Source organism: Nannobrachium achirus, assembly GCF_963921795.1.
Source record: "Nannobrachium achirus genome assembly, chromosome: 19".
NCBI lineage: Eukaryota > Metazoa > Chordata > Actinopteri > Myctophiformes > Myctophidae > Nannobrachium > Nannobrachium achirus.
Genome location: NC_137826.1, coordinates 4581954 through 4601312, shown reverse-complemented (window position 1 = coordinate 4601312; position 19359 = coordinate 4581954). Strand labels below are relative to the sequence as shown.

General features: G+C 40.3%; 2 protein-coding genes across 3 annotated transcripts; one reads left to right on the top strand and one right to left on the bottom strand.

Moving 5' to 3' along the window:
* The first annotated feature begins 1207 nt into the window (after positions 1 to 1207).
* bod1 (biorientation of chromosomes in cell division 1) lies at positions 1208 to 4489 on the top strand. Its single transcript, XM_080748992.1, has 4 exons — positions 1208 to 1389; positions 2470 to 2594; positions 3045 to 3262; positions 4282 to 4489. Exons 1-3 carry the CDS (start codon positions 1225 to 1227, stop codon positions 3259 to 3261), a joined length of 507 nt encoding a protein of 168 aa, XP_080605118.1. The 5' UTR covers positions 1208 to 1224; the 3' UTR covers position 3262; positions 4282 to 4489.
* A 1379-nt stretch (positions 4490 to 5868) lies between these two features.
* Positions 5869 to 17555, bottom strand: LOC308303887 (tripartite motif-containing protein 16-like). Of its 2 annotated transcripts, XM_080748405.1 has the most exons (7): positions 17256 to 17555; positions 14471 to 14842; positions 13793 to 13888; positions 13138 to 13371; positions 9333 to 9483; positions 7485 to 7544; positions 5869 to 7108 (listed from the first exon to the last, which is right to left on the bottom strand). In XM_080748405.1, exons 1-7 carry the CDS (start codon positions 17484 to 17486, stop codon positions 6513 to 6515), a joined length of 1740 nt encoding a protein of 579 aa, XP_080604531.1. In that variant the 5' UTR covers positions 17487 to 17555; the 3' UTR covers positions 5869 to 6512. The 2 variants fall into 2 exon arrangements, 1 of the variants encoding a protein (XP_080604531.1); XR_013963030.1 differs by lacking the exons at positions 5869 to 7108; positions 7485 to 7544 and having other exon boundaries at positions 9348 to 9483; positions 13031 to 13371.
* Positions 17556 to 19359: the final 1804 nt, after the last annotated feature.

Sequence of the window (19359 nt, the reverse complement as noted above, 5' to 3'; positions counted from 1 at the left end):
ACCGGTGGCAGCGGCAGACCGATGAGCACGTTGAACATAAACCCAAACGCACCCTGGCGTTTGACAACGGGTCTGAGGCCTTAGCTAGAAGATGCAGTCAGAGTTGAACATTTTTAACTCAAATCTTCTGGCCGTTCTGGGGGTCCCTGGCTGAAACTAAATATTTTGAGATGGGGTCCGTCCGTCACGTGGACCAAATACACAGATATCACTGTGGGGGTCCTCCTTACCACTGATATAGGCCGATTCTACAATTCTACATGTCTTCTAAATCCTAACATTTTTCTGAAAAAATAAATAAATAAATAAAGAAAGAAAGAACAAGTTGCTATATCAGTGGTTCTTAAACTTTGACATGTCAAGCCAAGGACCCCCAAAATGACATGTATTTGGCCGCAGACCCCCAGAACTGAAGCAAAGATTTGATGTGGGTGACCATAGCTGAGTGGTTAGGGAGCCTGCCTGGGGAACCAGTTCCCCTGGTTGTCCCCGGTTCGATTCCCGGTCAGGCAGCAATGTGTCAATGTGTCCCTGAGCAAGACCTTAACCCATAATTGCTCCCCGAGCGCCGTATATGGCTGCTCACTGCTCCTAGTTGTTATAGGATGGGTAAAATGCAGAGAATAAATTTCACGTATGTGCAAATGTACTGTGACAAACTCGTCCCGAAGGCGTGGGGCCATATTCTATTTGAGTTATTGCCCGGCCTAAACTATGCAGAATATCTATTTCTGACCCGTCTGCCTCAGACCCGTTGGCAAAAACGAGCACGCAACACAAACCGGGGTGACTGAGTGTTGCCATGTCCGGTTATTATAAGCGACGTAGGGCTTTATGTGAAATTGCTTATTTTTTAGTTTGTTGGCTTGTTTCTTATGTGTAACTTTTCTTATATGAGCTTGCTTCACCTTTTTATTGTTTTATTTCAAGCACAATGCCATGCAACGCGCTGTGAGCTTATAGATCTGCTTAGCCTTTTTTCCCCCCAAAGCCCTAGTTGCTTGGTTACTTATTTCTCTCATAAAATCTGGCAACACTAGTGACTGGAGGTTCTACTTCCGTGCTGCAGGGATGCCTGCTTTAGTGCTTTTTATTGTGTTTATTTACCTCGCACGTGAAAACCAACAAACCGGAGGAAAACAAAACAACACGGAGCAGCTAGGCTTTCGCCACAACAGATCAGCAGCCATAATAACTAACTGGTTAATAAAGTAGAATCACATCATGGCGGAGGGCAGCGGCAGCGGCATGGCCGGTGGTGTCGGCGCGGCGCTGGAGAGCCTGCCTCCCGGCGACCCGCAGCTCATCAACATGATCGTGGAGCATCTGAAGAACCGAGGGCTGTTCGACGAGTTCCGACGAGACTGCCTGGCAGACGTGGACACCAAGGTAGACAGCTAGGGCTAGGCATCTTATCTCTGCTGTCTAGTCGGGCCAAAATCCTATTCCTGGGGTGGACAGTTTTTTGATTGATTGAAGAATTTATTAGAAGTTTGCAATAGAAAAAAGTACAGTTTCATGACAGTACAAATCACTGGTACAAGGTCTACTAAAAGGAGATCCTAGAAAGCCGAGGCTTATTTCCACAGGAACCACACTTTAAGTATCTCATATAACATTGAAAGACAGACGGATAGAACATAGTACTTTATCTAGGATAATATCAGTTTCAAAAGCATAACATCAAATACAAATACAAATCAAATACAGTCAGCTAAATTTCTAATTTACAACTAAAAGCTCAACGTTGTATTTTCAGTGAAGAGATTTGGTGTAGAGAGGGAAATAGGTGGTCTGGGACTGGGATGGACCCACTGTACTCTCTCAGAACGTTGGTCCTAAGATGGACAGTCCATCCTAGGACCATAATAGCGAGTTAGAGACTATTTGGTTTAATGTGTTAAGGGTTTAATCTTAAGAAACATTCATTCAACACTCTCATCTCATGGCTATATTTGTGAGCCAAATGGATATGGTCAAATACAAAAAGGAATTCCCTCTTCTTGTGTTAGGACAATATCAATCACAGATGCAGGAATGTGTTTTCAATGAGTCTCTAACATGGAGTTTAGGGGACCGTACCTATGTTCCCAAGGTTCTATGTTCCCAGGGTTCTATATTCCCCATTTACCACCTAATCCTAACCCTAACCTAAACCTAACCCTAACCCTAACCCTACCCTAACCCTAACCCTTACCCTAACCCTAACCCTAACCCTAACCCTACCCCTAACCCTAACCCTAACCCTAAACCTAACCTGGAAACATAGAACCTTGGGAACATAGGGAGGACCCCGGAGTTTAGGAGGGGGGTCAACTATTCCTTTAAAACCCAACCAGTTTGTAAACACAAGCAAAGTAGACTTTAAAACGACCCTAAAAGTGGTTTTAAATTGAAATACCCCTAGTAGTTACTTTAGACCACTCAGGCCCCAGCAGTAACACTGTTGTTGTGTCACTCTCTTCCCAGCCTGCCTATCAGAACCTGCGGCAGAAAGTTGACAACTTTGTCTCCACACATCTGAGCACACAGGAGTGGAACCCGTCCATCAACAAGAACCAAATGAGGAACGGACTGAGGCAAAGTGTCATAAAGTGAATATTGGTTTATGGTTTTAACACATCTGTTGCCGGGTATCGCGCAGTGCCAGCCAGGGCTTTTCAGTGTTTTTACCTTATTTCAGAGGTTTCCTACACACCACCGCGGTCATCCGAGCGGTGCTTTTGTAATGGTCCGTATTCCGTAGAGAAGGGCTTTAAACAAGAATGCGATCTGGAGATAGATTACGAGATAAAGCCATTTTCCTGCAGATCATTCCATTGCCTTCAACGGTGGATTTCACGTCCCGATTCCGCTTATGGGGATTTGAGTTTTTGCTTCAGTGCGGGTGCTGTGGCTACAGTTTAATATTTAATGTAGTTGGGATAGGTACCCTGTGTGTTAACATAATGAATATCTGCCTTACCTCATCTGTGAATGTACTAGGGGAATTACAGCTCTCTTTCTCTCTCTGTGTGTGCGTGTGCGTGCGCGCGTGTGTTCAGATCAGGTATGATGGAGTCTGGCGTTGACAGGATCATCACTCAGGTGGTGGACCCCAAGCTGAATCACACTTTCAGGCCGCACATCGAGACCGCCATCCATGACTTCCTTGCGGGGGAGAAGAAGGAGGAGGCCCCGGCGGCCAGCTCTAATCCCGCACCCTCCGAACAGCCAGAACAGCCAGAGGTCCCGCCAGCAACAGTCCCCCAAACCCCCTGAGGTCAGTTCACACTGGGATCACTTGGCCTCAAAGATAGCCCTGAGTGTCAGTAGCATGATACATGCCCCAAACATAGAATCACATTAAACCTTGACAATACTGATGCTTAGAAAGGAAACCTAGTCACCATCGTAGGACAACTCCCTTTTAACTGCAAGGATAATTGCTCCCTTAGATATAATGTAATAATTTCTTATTTAAGTTGTGGCATGGATTTTATTTTTGCTTATTGTCCAAGGCAAAGTACCCTTAGGCAGTGGTGTTAGTACTAAAACCTTTTATTGAGTAAATATATAAATCCCATGGCACAAATTAAAGTGAAAGTACACTGACATTCTACATGTGTATATAAAGTAAAAGTTCTCCGTTTCATATACAGTGCCCTGACCTAAGGATATAATATGGCATGAAGTTTGTCTGCATCTTTGCCGATAAATCTGCATGCATTACACTTCATAATGAAAAACATTGCAGGTGGTGTCATTGTAATTTACAAGTTTGCAGACCTGAATTGATTGATGAACAGGCGTACAGTAGATCAGCAATCATTTGAAATGTAAGATAAATGCAGTCCCCCTAAAGCACCATGACCATATTGCTGAGTGTCTCTGCTAACATCAGAAAGATTGATACCTTTTTAAACAGAAAAAAGTCATACATTTAGACAATGGAAAATTTGCTTTGTATTTTTCTGTATATTTTCACAAATACTTTTTGTTAAATAATCGTCTGTCTGTGATGTGCTGTACAGCTGTAGTAGAGGCAGAGTGAACACCAGGATGGGTTTTGTAAGAGGAAACTGACACACATTTGTCAAGCAACAAGACTAATCAGGGAAAGTGCAACTGTTTGTCATTTGGAACCAAAATCTGTAGCGCATCCATGAGTGGCAAACAGCAAGTACTGCCATCTGCAGATCTGCTGGCTTGTACACACATTTCACCATCGGCACACCCATCTGCCTCTTTGAAAATAAATTCTCAGCGAAAGCCTGCTCTCTCCTCTGCCCCCATCCACAGGTACACCGGCTGATCTGGATCTGCACACAATGTTCCAGAGCCAGTATGGCCATAGGGGGCATAGCAGCATTGAACATGGTGGGAGAATGAGGCTGTGAGCTTGTTTTAACAAGCCGTTTGAAGAGGACCTTTCTGAGGACTGACGTGGGCAGGGCAAGACAGAGTTTCAGTGCTGTCTGTGTGTTGTGCAGGGTTACAGAGTGAGAAGCTGCAATGGATTATCACACCCATACCTGATGCACAGCAACAAGATCAATATGCACAGCATGCTGCTGTTGCACCGCTCCGCTATAGATTAATTACCTTCTTTTTTTGTTAGATTCATTGGGATTTGTTTTGAAATTCCTTTTGTTACTAGTTTATTTGACCTTTTCAGTCTGTATGTCATATGTGACAAATGAGACATGTTGATTTTGTAATGTCTTTTGTAACGAATTGTAAATTTTGTGTTTTGTGTTGATTTTGAAACGTTTTCATTAAATGTAAATAAAATGATGATTGCAGTTTCAGAAGCAGTTGATTTTACTAGTGTCTCCACAGCACAGATGGTGTTAGTCTTTTTTACTGTCGCTACAGCCTCGATGTGGGCTGTGGAACACTTCTGGGCTGTGGAGACTCCAGATCCAGATACTGAATCCAGATACATTTCCCAATTCAGAACAATGGTTAACATGCAAATGTTGCATATCCTGTGACGCACTGGTAGACATACTTCACATGTACAGTTCACAGTATTCACACACTGTTGTTCATTAAATTCTTCCAGATCTCCTTTAAGTTCTTCAAGTCTACAAGGCGTAATCCAAAGGTCAAGCTACGGTCCCACATAACGATGTATAATAGCCATGGCATGCTGGTCGATGTCATCAGTCTTGCCCAAAATGGTGTTCCACAGTTTGGTGGTTCAGCGGGACATGGATAGATTTGAATTCAATATAATAACAAACCTCATTCTTTTCACAAAATATTCAGTGTGATTAGCTGTGGCCAAAGTAAACGTGGACGGACAAACATTTGGGGGACAATGCGTCATGCGGCATGCCATTAAAAGTGTCCGAATGCAAACCAAAAGTGCTATTTCTGTTGAAAATGTAAAATTCTATTATAAACAATATTATTATGGCATGGCTCCTAGGAGGTGAGCCGCCTAGTGTGTGTGTGTGTGTGTGTGTGTAGGAGAGAGGGACATCGAGTTAAGACTGGATTTATTTTGATTAAACTTCTGTCATTAATTTCAGCAAATATGCAATGAAAGTTGATTGCGTCCTTGCCAAGTACACATAGTGAGCTTGTAGATCTGCTATCCTCACTATCCATGAAAACGTGTTAAGTAAATACATGCAAATGCTGCACTGAAAGATGCACGCAAAGCACTGATATTGTAAATGAAAGAATATTTTGTATATGAATACAGTATATTGCGAAAATAAAATATGCCGTGGCGTACACCATTACAGAACCACTGGGATAGACAATGAGATAGGGAGATGCAATTGATCATTTAACACACTTAATTTAATACAAAACACAAATATAATTTGTTTTGGTAAAATTGTGGAATACATGGTAATTTTTATTAAAGTACAAATATCGTTATGTGTATTGAAACATTGTAATGTCTTTCAGTTTTTTTGTTACTTAGTTTGAACCTCATGCTTGACTTTTCATATATAGACTACACACTCAATGGTCAACTCTACAATAGACATGACAATGTTCCGGAGGAGGGGTGCAACAGTTAATTGAAGTAATCGATTTTCCAGTGGTTCATCAATTTGTTGATTCATCAAAAAGGTAATCAATAGAATAATAGCTAAGAAAATAATTCAGACCTAAATTATAGTATAGTAACATTGCCTTGTTTAACAACATCCCTTGTTTAAAGCATTAAAACGATAAAAGATACTTTAAACATCTGTGTTTCAGATCAAGGTGACACCCACTTGCTGCCTGGTTACAGTTTATCTTCATTCCCACTTTCCCAGCCAGTAAATGCATAGATTGACTTACTTCACTCTTGGAGATCACTAAATAACCCTGTTCCACACAGTAGGCTACTTCTAATTATTCTATAATCCTGCTAAAACATTCTGATCACAGGATTCATTGACACATTTACCTCAATCCTGTGTAAATATTCAGAGAAATTGGTCAAATGATCTGTATTTGAAAGACACAGCTGCAAAGTGTATGGTGTCAACTGAATCATTATCAGTTGTCTTTAAACATGTCTACCATATCTTGCACACCTCTGCTTTATTTGAATAACGGTAATTTTCACGACGATAAAGCGTTATCCCTGGATAGAGTGGTTGTGTGAATGTGGTTTCAACAGTATGGAGGAGGCTCATTGTGTCAGAAACAGTGTAAAATGACAGAGTACCTGCCTTGTGATCCAGGTACACCCCCACTCTGGAGAAAGGGGGGTGATAAACTTTAGGATCATTGCTGTAGTTAAATGTGGGCCATGGTGTGGGCCCTGACACTTTAGTATCAACGCTGTTGTGTGTGAACCAGTACTCATCACCTAAGCATCGCAAACACCAGGACTTGTCGTTGAATCCAAAGCCTGATAGATAACGTGCCTCCCTGTTGATGTCTTCATAAGAGACTGCTATATAAATCTGTCTGCCTTCAGACCATTCTACTTCCCAGTAACAACGCTCAGACAAACTCTCCCTACACAACACCTGTTGGTAATAGGTAAATCTCTTTGGGTGATCAGGATGAGGATCAAGATCACCCGAACTTCGAGAAGAAATGCTGTTCTCAAGCAGGTAGAGATTGTTGTGTACTGTGTTCGGGTCAAGTGACAATGGACAGGAATCTGTGAGAGGGACAGAACAAATTAAAATCTCATGAAACCTGTGTTTAGAGTTTGTCCCAACTATCTGAAACAATTTACAATTTAGACATTTAGCAGACGCTTTTAATCCAAAGCGACTTACAATAAGCAGGTACCGTAATACATCAATATATAATAACAAGATAATATGTCAGTACATCAACAACAATATGACAAATGCATAGGAATATCAATCTAGAAAAACAATAACATAGGTAGACCACGCACCTAATCAGTAAAAACATTTATAAAAAATGCTATCTAGCTTCATGTATGGAGGGAAGGGGAGTGTTACAGTTGTGCTATGGGTTTAGGTGGAGTGAAGAATGAAACAGCATGAACATGAACATCGACTCACATTGTAAAAAATCCTCTCTGGTCTGAGGCTCTGGTGGATGTAAAACATTGACTGCAGACACTGGAAATACAAGAAATCAGTATCATCATGACGTCGCACTGAAGAATGACCTAAACTGAGGTTCCATAATTTGAAACTACAACCTAGAACAGATCAAGTTCAATACTGGAAAAATCTTAAAATGATTATGGGTAAATCAATGTTGCAGATAGGTTTTGTTCCGTTTACATATAGTATTATACATTTTGTTGACAGACTGTATGTAACACCCGAGATTCAAACCTGGAATTAAAGCCTACTGAGTTGCTCTGCTACCTGCGTACATGCGATGATACTCATTAATTCACTCAGAGATCAAGTGCAGATATATAAGGCTAGCAGCCCATTTTATTTTGTATTGGTTTGATTAATTCAAAATCTTTCTTTATGATAATGATCTTGAACTTTATTTGTACCTATTGTTTTGTATTTTTTGTATTTTTTTATTGTTGTCAGATCGTTGATGTGGCTCTAGTCTAAGTAAAAGGATTTCACTGTTGTGACAGCTGTATTTTAAGTACACGTGACAATAAAAAAAAAACCTTGAACCTTAAACATTACTCCACACATTGACCAACATTATATCATAATTAGCCTATACATCCCTGTTATCTTAATTGGTTTTCAAATGTTTTGTGCCCAAAGGATAATCTCAAGACATATCTGTATTCATATAGCAGAAATAGCCTATCTACAATCTCAGATTAAATCGCGACACGCTGTGTCTAGCATTGCTAGAGTAGATGTAAACATTATTCATAACCTTTTGTATAGCTGTATATTGCAATACCTGGACTTGTCTCATGGTGCACAGTTTGAGAAAAAACAGCTTTAAGCCACCAAGCTGAATACTGTAAATGTACCTTTGTATCCATTGGGTAGCAAAGCAATAAACCCTTTTGCAAATCCCGCCCCATTCTGCCCTGTTACTATGATGGGACATTAACCCTGGGCAGATTGTTTTTATAGTGGAAGTGGATGGGATTTTTTTTTCCCTTCATAGCCTCATTACAGCTATATAAAGTACCAAAGGAAAAACACCTAGGTGATATTAATAAAAAGGGAAGACAAAGGTACAGTAGTTACATTGCAAAACAGGGGATTTACCCGAAAATATATGTTTTAATTTGTTTAATCCCAGTGGGACAGAATCCTCTTTGCAGATTCTTTTATAGTGGTAGTGGATGCGATTTTTTTTCCCTTCATAGCCTCATTACAGCTATATAAAGTACCACAAAAAACACATCTACGTGATATTAATAAAAAGGGAAGAAAAAGGTACAGTAATTACATAGCAAAACAGTAGTTTTCCCCCGAAAAATAAATGTTTTAATTAGTTTAATCCTCTGGATCAGAGATAGAAAGAGAAGCGCATTGCATCTTGGGTACTAGGAAGAGGACAGAGAGAATGTTTCTCCTCACATAATAGGCTGGCTTTTCGTAATTCTGCCCATTTAAATTATATGTACCCAATCGTGACTCTTAGACCATTGATAAGGTACATGTGAACTAGTTTGTTGAAGCTTATTCGTTATGATGAGCGAGATCGCTTGACGCTTGCCGTCGCTATCACCGTACCGGCCGATCTCCGTGTCGCGCAGTGCGGACAGTTTTTGAAAGCCTGAAGCAACATTCTCCACTGCACAAACTCCACCCCCGATAGCAAAAAGTGAATGATTTTTTCTGGTTGGCCAGTCAGGGAGTCTCAGGGACCAATCAGAAGGCTGACAAACGGTCTATTGTCTTTGCCTTTCCCAATCCACTGTTTAATATGATAGCTAGTAAAACATAAAAAATAAATCATCTCACATCTCTCTGACATTTCAGGCACAGGTGTCTTCAGGATGTCATCCAGTTTGTCTCTTAGACCAGACACTGCATCACTCACATCTGTGAAGGAACTCAGAGTAGGGACAACAACACTTGGAGATTCACTGGAACTGGAGAGAGACTGGAAACTCTGGAGAGAGAAGCAGAGACACATGTAGACAGTTCAGACAGGATTTAAAAACATAATAATAAACACAATACATATAGCTGCTAGCAGCAGCGATACCCCTGTATTGCTGTGAGCAAAGCAATATAGAATATGCAATATGCGCTATAAACCATAGCCAACATAATAGATTGAACTTGAGAGAAAAAAAGACTACCGGTAGTAGAGTTCTGAGGGATTGTGGATATTACAATGCATGTCTTTATGATGTTTCTTAATGCTTATAATGGCAGATAACTAGAAAAGAAAATTTCTAAGAAATTTTAAGTGTGCCTGCAGCTCGCTAAGTCTGTGCAACCTTGTGTAGCGGTTGGTGTTAGCATTAGCGTTATTAACATTAGCATTTTTTTGCATAAACGTTAACATTATTGTTCTTCATATGACACCACCCACATGTCTGTACGACAAACGGTTCACGAGAAAACGGGTCACTTCCTGTTTGGTGAGGGGCACTTCCTGTTTGGCGAAATAGGCCCCAATTAAGTTTAAGGACTCTTAATCTTGTCAGGAAGTCAGCCATTTCGACTAATTAGTGGCGTTTTGGCGCATTTTTGGCCGTTATCACGGGTCGCACTTTAACGACAGTTTTGTGAGAAAAAAAAAGTTTTTTGAGGAAAAAAAAAAGTTTTTTGAGGAAAAAAAAAATTGGAGAAAAAAAAAACTGAGAAAAAAAAATTGAGAAAAAAAAATGTTTGAGAAAAAAAAAATGTTTGAGAAAAAAAAATTGAGAAAAAGTTTGAGAAAAAAAATGTTGAGAAAAAAAAATTTGAGAAAAAAAAAATTGAGAAAAAAAAATTTTTGAGAAAAAAAAATTTTTGAGAAAAAAAAATTTTTGAGAAAAAAAAATTTTTGAGAAAAAAAAATTTTTGAGAAAAAAAAATTGAGAAAAAAAAATGTTTGAGAAAAAAAAATGTTTGAGAAAAAAAAAATGTTTGAGAAAAAAAAGTTTTGAGAAAAAAAATTGAGAAAAAAAAATTTTGAGAAAAAAAATTGAGAAAAAAAAATGTGAGAAAAAAAAATTTTGAGAAAAAAAAATTGATAAAAAAAAAATTGATAAAAAAAAATTTGAGAAAAAAAATTGAGAAAAAAAAATTTTGAGAAAAAAAATTTGAGAAAAAAAAAAATTGAGAAAAAAAAAATTTGAGAAAAAAAAATTTTTGAGAAAAAAAAATTGAGAAAAAAAAATTGAGAAAAAAAAATTTGAGAAAAAAAAATTGAGAAAAAAAAATGAGAAAAAAAAAATTTGAGAAAAAAAAATTTTTGAGAAAAAAAATATTGAGAAAAAAAAAATTTGAGAAAAAAAAATTGAGAAAAAAAATTTGAGAAAAAAAAATTATGACACCAGCCGCGAGTCTGTACAACAAACGGTTCATGAGTTATAGAGGCACTTCCTGTTACAGAGGGGGCGGGGCTTAATCAATTACAGCTCATCCCTATTGGCCGGAAAAAGACCAAAGTTGTGTGTGCATTTTAAAGTTTAAATCACGTTGCTAGGCAAAAGTATGGCAGAGTTATGTGGCGCCAAAGTTTCGTTTTTTTTCGGAGTCCCCCATTCTAAGTCAATGGGGTTTTTTGGCGTCGTTTTTTGCGAATTACATCGCAATCGTATCGCGGATCGGAAAGAAAAGTAATAGCACACCATTCCCGGCCGAGCCGCACGTTTTGATGTGTATATTGCGGGGGTGGCGTAAATCGTGCAGCAGTTATTACGTGCCGAAATTTCCCCCATTCTAAGTCAATGGGGTTTTTTGGCGTCGTTTTTTGCGAATTACGTCGCAATGGTAACGCGGATCGGAAAGAAAAGTAATAGCACACCATTCCCGGCCGAGCCGCACGTTTTGATGTATATATTGCGGCGGTGGCGTAAATTGTGCGGCAGTTATTACGAGCAGAAATTTGCAAGAACATTACTTACTGACTGACTGACTGACTGACTTAAGTATGGCGGATTACAATAAGTGTTCTGCTATTGCATAGCAGGCACACTTAATAAGGGGATTTTATAAGATATTTGACCAATCTGCGAAGTAAATCGTTACCAAGAAATGTCTTCACCAATGTGTTTCTAAAGGTAAGGTTGAAATTCATCTCCCGGGGAAACCTCATAAAAAACTGATTTGTGTTTGTGTTCCATTAACTTTACTATCCACCTCTTTCCGCGGGAATTTACTGGAGAATATTTTTGGCGCACCACACTTCCGGTTAACAGCAGACATACAAGCTCGCGTTGCGTCGCAGATGCAACCGTTGTGAGCTTGTGGATCACACTCAGCTGCACGCCGGAAGCTCCGTGCAACTTATGCGCAATGCCCGATGGGATGTTGGAAAGTTGTGGATACAGGAAAAAAACACAGAAAATAAATATGCTTTAAGTAGCATGTGAGGGGTCAAACTGTTTTTTTTTTTCATGATGCAGTGAATCCATTGCAAGCATTTGTTTTGCACGAAAAACATTCCGTGGGCTACAAATGGCCCCCACAAAACAGTGAAAAGTGATGACTCATCACTAAACCATCGTTTTGTGTGGCCGTTTTTAGCCCAAGGAATGTTTTTCATGCAAGACAATAGTTTGACCCCTCACATGCTAAAGCATATTTATTTTCTGTGTTTTTTCCCCCCCTGTATTGTAAAGTTAATGGGACACAAACTTTCATCAGTTTTTTATGAAGTTTCCCCCGGGAGTTGAATTTCAACCTTTAAGTACATATTATTACACCCCTTTAGAAACACATTGTTGAAGAAATTTCTTGGTAACGATTTAGTTTGCAGATTTTATTATGTTTCCCTTATTAAGATTTAAAACTTACACTTAAATTTTCAGTTATCAAGACAATATCTAGCCAATTTGTCTGTTATGTCTACTAGCCCTTACCCGTTCAAAGATATGAGCTCTGAAATGATGTGCAGTGTGTGGGTTATGGGGTGTGCACTCGTGCACACAGTATATGAGGGATGGAAAGTAACTTTAACTGGTGCTTACATGATAATATGTAGGAGCATCAATGTAAGAAATACCCGTTTCGTTTAATGGCTACAGAGATACTGTGTACCGATCTGCATGATTTTTGGACAACATCTGTAACAGGGCCAGACAATCGCCCCCCCCCCCCCCCCCCCCCCCCCCCTCCCCCCCGCGCGCCACACACACACACACACACACACACACACACACACACACACACACACACAGCTGGTTAAACATGTTGCCTCATGCTAGATGCAGAATAGATAGTAGATACACCAGAAAAATGCTAATATACAGCATACGATTTGTGAAAGTGACAAACGGGCTTCACAGTTATGTCAGGTGTGTTCATATGCTAATGGTGATGCGATTTCAGATCAATTGCTCCAGCCACTGAGGAGAAACACTGTTACAGACGGACACTCAGACAGACGGACGGACAGACATTCGGAAAATTATATGTTTGATATTGCCAAGTTTCATAAAAGAACTACTGCACGGTTAAACCAGAACTGCAAAAATAACAACGAAAGGGTGTCTACTTACCGTGTGCTTTGCCCCCAAATAGAGCAGATGTCTCCTAAATAAAAGCACCAAACATTCATGATTATTCAACATATCAGATCAAACAGAAAATAAATCTGTGGAACAACCTGAATGAAATGGACGAGGTCATCAGTGTTGGACAGCTCTTTCAGGTCAGCATGTCTCCTCTCCAGCTCAGCTATCTCCTCCTCCAGCTGCATAAGGAGTCCCTCCGCCTGAGCCACTGCAGTCTGCTCACGCTCCCAGATGAGCTCTTTAATCTCACTGCGCCGCCTCTCAATGGAGACCATCAGCTCAGAGAAGATCTTGTCACTGGCCTCCACGACTGCTTCTGCAGAATTCTGGTTAATGCAACAAGACATCAACACACAAAGATCATTAACCTATTTACCTTTCGATCCAGGAACCCCTTTTGGGGTTGTTGTTGCTATGTACAGTATATACTGTCACATCATATTTTTTGTAATTTCTTTCAATAAATGCAGTTTTTTCAGGATTTAGAAGGTGTTTTTTAGAATCAGCTTCAGGTTTAAATGGGATGACTATTGGAACAAAACGGAACAGAACTTTGGGGACAAAATTCTGTCACCTTTCAAGAATTGGAAGCCGGAGCCAATAAAATGGAGAACATTCTTTACTGTGATTCTGGGTACTTTAGTGCTTATCACGACACAGGGAAGTGCCTCATTCACATTAGCGTCACAATCTTTCCTCTAGCCACAGTACATTATTTCTGGAACTATTGGCATCCTATCAACTCACCTTCAGGGTCTCTATGGCCTGTCTCAGGTTTTTCAGTTCCTTCTTTCTCTCCTGGATCTTCTGTTGGACTTTCTGCTGACTTGTCCCCAGGTGTTTCTGCAAGAAATACCCTTTTATTGTATAATTTCTGTAGTGTACCCTGTAGGCCATTGTTTAAAGGGATATTTCCCTTAATCTTTGGTCCTTTTATCGTCTAATCAGGCTTTTATGAACACCCTGAACAGATTTTAATTTACTTGATTCAATATTTAGATATTTGATGTAAATGTTATCAGGCCCTCCAGGCCCAGGGCCTCTCCCCATACACACCCATTGTAAGATAGATTAAAACACCCATTATTTTTTCTGGTAACTCATACTACCCTCCTAATACGTGAGCAGGCAGTGTTTTTTTCGATATATATATATATATATAGTATTTCTTTTTAATAATTTTTTATTGTATTTCTTTTTTTCATTTTCCCGAAGAATTATTAAAAATAAATGAAAAAATGTTATTGAAAAAAACAGTGACTCAAGGACATCACATAGCCGAACTGAACTGAGAATCTTGCGAGTCCAAGGCGGTTAGTCCACCTTCTGAGTCCTGAGCCAATGCCGTTAATGTCGTTTTGGTTTAATCTTTCAAACATTAGCCAATATCTTGACTCATGTTGGCTCATCAGATTGCGGTCCTACCTGTTTCTCGGTCCTCTCTGCTGCAGCTGACACGGTGTCATGTCCCTTATGCTCATCCATGACGCACAGATAGCAGATACACTGCTGGTCTGTGCGACAGAACACCTCCATCAGCTTGCCATGACTGGAGCACATCATCGCCTGCAGTCGGGCCGTGGCTGGGACCAGCTTGTGCTTCTTCAATGCACGGACGTTGTAGTGAGGCTGGAGGTGAGTCTCACAGAAAGAAACCTGACACACCAGACAAGACATAAGGGCTTTGTGGCATCTGGTTCCAGTGCAGAAGTCGCAGACCACATCTGCCGGCCCGGCATAGGCTGGGGCAGTAGAGGGAGAAGACTGGCCTCCTGTATTCCTCAGCTTTTCCACAACCTGGAAGTAAACGGTAAAAAAAGGAAAAACTAAATAAGACCAGTACTTATAATGGCATTGCTTCCCCATGAATCTCTTGATGACATGTCTTTTAAGACAGCAACATCCCTAGCTACATTCGAATGCTGCTTTGGTCTTGAACTGGGCCACTCCACACGCATGTGCACATGTGCACATACACAGTTCATGAACATAGTGGAGGGGAGACAGATAAGTGAGTACACCACTCTCATTTCTACAAATATTTGATTACCGTATATCTCTTTATGGGAAAACACTGAAGAAATGACACTTTGATAATTGATACAATGTAAAGTAGTCAGTTTTACAGCTTGTAACAGTGTACTTTCTATTGTCCCCTCAAAATAACTCGCCACACAACCATTAATGTCTAAACCACTGGCAACAAAGTGAGTACACCCCTGAGTGAAAATGTCCAAATTGGGCCAAATATGTTGCGTGGCCACCAGGCCTGGAATTTCATCATTTTAGGGGCAAGGCCACTTGGCCTTTGGTGTTGTCCATTTTTTGAGGGCACAAAGGCCAAATGCCACGGCCATCAAATAAAACAAGATAATTAATTGAATTTAAGGGTTAAATTTAATATGTAGAATATCTGCTGTGAAATAAATAAATGGGTATTTACAATCTGATGCTCAGCCCTGCACAAATCAAAGATACTGGATTTGTTTAAAAATGTGGACTCGACAAGACACTGGTGTCTTTGACAAGAAAGACACAGGTGTCTACTGTCTACATATTGACAAGAAAGAGGCAGAGGAGAAAGTGATACAGTCAGCTGGGGCATTAAGGCCACTGTGGCCTCAGGTCATGCCATTGGTTTGAGGGGCACAAGGCCAAACTGAGGGGCAACGGGGCAAATGGCCTCCCTGAAATTCCTGCCCTGGTGGCCACCATTATTTTCGCCTTAACACTCTTGGGCATGGAGTTCACCAGAGCTTCACAGCTAGGAACCCTCTCATATGCACTCCTCCATGACCACAGATGATCACAGAGCTGGTAGATGTTACAGATGCTAGAGAACTTGTGCGCCTCCCCCTTCCGTGAGGATGGGGGAGGATGCCCCACAGATGCTCAATAGGGTTTAGGTCTTGATACATGCTTGGCCAATCCATTACCTTTACCCTCAACTTCTTTAGCAAGGCAGTTGGCGTCTTGGAGGTGTGACATTTTCACTGTACTCACTTTTGTTGCCAGTGGTTTAGACATAAATGGCTGTGTGGCGAGTTATTTTGAGGGGACAATAAAAATCACACTGTTACAATCTGTAAAACTGATGTACTTTACATTGTATCAAAGTGTTTCTCTTCTGTGTTTTCCCATAAAGAGATATAATCAAATATTTGCAGAAACGAGAGGGGTGTACTCACTTTTGTGAGATACTGTATATTTAATCAGTGAACTGGACTCCCTAATTAACATAATTCTTCCTTGAAACATATGCCATTTTGATTTGTTATAACTATTTTGAATCTGCTTATTGTATTTTGATTGTTCTGACAGCGTTGAGAAGTTTCAAAGTACAAGGATTTCACTGCATCCAGTGTTGTGACAGCTGTATGGTAAGTGAATGTGACAATAAAAAAAAAGCTGAACCATGCAAGTTATAGCCCTATAAACTGTGCTACGTTGTACAACGAATAGTACAATATAGTACAAGCACACGTAGTGAGCTCATACTTACTCTTACTTCCTATTCCTATTTTTATTTTTACACTTTGCACAACATAGGTATGCCAGAGTTAATGTGGTTAAACCTTGCCCCACACATGGACCTTTATGAGACCAATATCCTATACAACCCTGTTATCTGCTGTCTGTTGGAAACTAATATAGGTCTACTACAGTAATATAAAATCATAAAGAACATTGATTCCCAAAAGCTATCAGTCATTTAAGGTTCAAAGTTCTTTATTGTGGTTATCTCCGCCAGGACAGAATGGCTGGAAGCCGGAGATTATGTTTTTGCCCCCTATATAGCTTGTCTTTCACACCAAAGATTTAAGAGAGTTGAAACACATGCAAGTTCAAGTTACAAGTACTAAATTAAAGGGATCCCAGGGGGGTCTCCATCAAAAATCTGATTAACCACTTTAACCTTATTTTATACTTGCGAAATGCTGAGTGAGCTATTTTCGAAACCTCTTGAAACATGTATGAAGATTGATTATTTTATTTGTATTTATTTTATTTTTTAACACAAATTATCTCCTATGGTGGTCTCTGGCACAAAATATTTTCAGATGGGAGTCCGCACAGCCCAAAAAATATCTTTAGGGGTCCTTGAAATGAAAATGTTTCAGAACCACTTTCAGTGATCCAGTTATAACCATGTGATGAGTAACAGTAATGCTATTGCCATGATCAATGGTGTTCATTTGAATGCCCTCACCTCAGCCAGCATGTTGTTCTTCCGCAGAGCAGGCCTTGGGCTGAATCTCTCTTTGCACTGGGGACATCGGTATATTCCCGTCTCCTCATGCTGCTCCCAGCAACCCTCAATACAGCTCCTACAGTAACTGTGTCCACAGGCTAGAGCCACTGGTTCCTTCAGAAGGTCCTCGCAGATGTAACAGCAGAACTGATCACGGTCCAGAACAATGCCATGCTGCTGTTGTGCCATTTTACTGAGTGACCACCACTACTATCACACAACAGTGGGATATAGTTTCCACTGAAGAGACGGAGAGAAAAGGGGCGGGTTGTGTTCAGGGGAACTTTTTGCACAATGGCCATATTGACGTAGACCTGCTGTAAAGCCCTTGGACCTTTATTTGCCTTTGACTTTGGTTTCCCAGATTGTTTACTTGTTGGGTTTGCCCCCTGCTGTGTCAACATATTCCTGAGCATTGGCACTTAAAGGAGTAGTTCACCCCCAAAATGACCTTTTTTCGATTGATTACTCACTCCATGGAGACTTGAGTTCAATAATATTTATTTGTATTTGTCACATTCCTACGACAAAAAATTAGTATAGTATAGTAAATATACCCCATTGATTCCTGATGGGGACCTGGATGGGGAGTAATGCATCTGGGTCCCCATTCAGAATCAATGGGGATAAATGTACTATAATATTTTTGTTTTGTCTTGGGAATGCAACAAATACAAAAAAATATTATTGAACTCAAGTCTCCATGAGGTGAGGAATCAAATAGAAAAAGAAAAGTAATATTTAAGCCCTAACCTCGGTGTCTTTTGGTGCCATATTAATGGCATTGCAGTGCTCCCAATAGTTAGGATGGGTAAATGCAGAGAAAACATTTCACATACAGTATGTGTAAATGTCACAAAGATAGTGGGTACTAAAGTATTTATCATAATTTGCAATGCCATGTGATGAATTGGGTGGAACAAATTAGTAAATGGAACTATTATTTGCCTGACAGACTGACTGATTCTCCATGCTTGTGCGTTGTGTCACGCAACGGTCGATTTGTCCCCATATCTCACTCCATCTCTCTAGGTAGGTTCTATAGAACTCTGTGGCTGCAGCTGACGTCAAACTGATCATCAGGTCACGTCAGCACTCACTGGAAACATTGAAAAACAAACAGTGGTATAAGACTCTTACCATTAGAGCCTGATGAAATGGAAGCAGGCAACATGAACATGCATGCGCCACACAACTATAGAACATTGGACTTAAGATAAGACACACCTGCAAAGATAAGACACACCTGCAATACAAACACAACAACATGAAAAGCTAAACTAATTATGACATGTGAATTATGACATGCTGGTGGAGGTTTCTATACCAAGTCTGGGACCTGATGGTCGCAACAAGTCACCTTTGCACTCTGCATGAGGTCAAAACGCAATTATGACACAAATTATGTATTATCACACAGATACAAGACTATCCAGCCTGGTTTGTTGTTTTTATAAAGCTGGTGACATTCAAGGCAGGTGTCGATGGTGTAGGCCTACATGGTGTAAAACAGGGGTCTTCAACAGGGGGTCCGGGACCCCTAGGGGGTCCTCAGAGTTACAACAGGGGGTCCTCCAAATCTTTGTGTGATAGAAACGTTTTTCTCCTTTTTTATATTAACAACTTGAACCCTATATAGAGTCTTTATTCTGAGAACTTTAGCCAAAAATAGCAGATGAGCTTGTAGATCGGCTATTTTCGGCAAAGAGCTTTGGTGTAGAGTAGTGTTGCGCGGGTCATGTTTTTTTCATAACCCGCACGACCCACAGCCCGCACGGAACGTAACCCGCCCGCACCCGCGCCGCAGAACAAAATACAAATCAACAATCCGCCCGCCCCGCAACCCGCATTTAAAAAAAAGATGGTAGGCTATATCATCTCCACAATAGCTCATCTTTATATACGGCTCTTCTAAGTACCCAAAGTCGCTTTACAGAAAGGTTTACAGTAGCACAATATTGTCATGGGCTAAATAAACAAACGTGGTGTTCAAATTGGCGTTTAGCCTAAAAGACATTCATTCAAAGACGTTCATTCTCTCTGGGGCATCGTCGGGGTGAGA

Coding starts and splice junctions, on each gene's coding strand:
- bod1 (XM_080748992.1), top strand. CDS start 1,225: ATGGCGGAGGGCAGCGGCAGCGGCATGGCCGGTGGTGTCGGCGCGGCG. Junction 1,390..2,469: donor TGGCAGACGTGGACACCAAG/GTAGACAGCTAG, acceptor CTCTCTTCCCAG/CCTGCCTATCAGAACCTGCG. Junction 2,595..3,044: donor CTGAGGCAAAGTGTCATAAA/GTGAATATTGGT, acceptor GCGTGTGTTCAG/ATCAGGTATGATGGAGTCTG.
- LOC308303887 (XM_080748405.1), bottom strand. CDS start 17,486: ATGGCACAACAGCAGCATGGCATTGTTCTGGACCGTGATCAGTTCTGC. Junction 9,484..13,137: donor ACCTCGTCCATTTCATTCAG/GTTGTTCCACAG, acceptor TTCTCTCTCCAG/AGTTTCCAGTCTCTCTCCAG. Junction 7,109..7,484: donor CAGAGAGGATTTTTTACAAT/GTGAGTCGATGT, acceptor TCCCTCTCACAG/ATTCCTGTCCATTGTCACTT.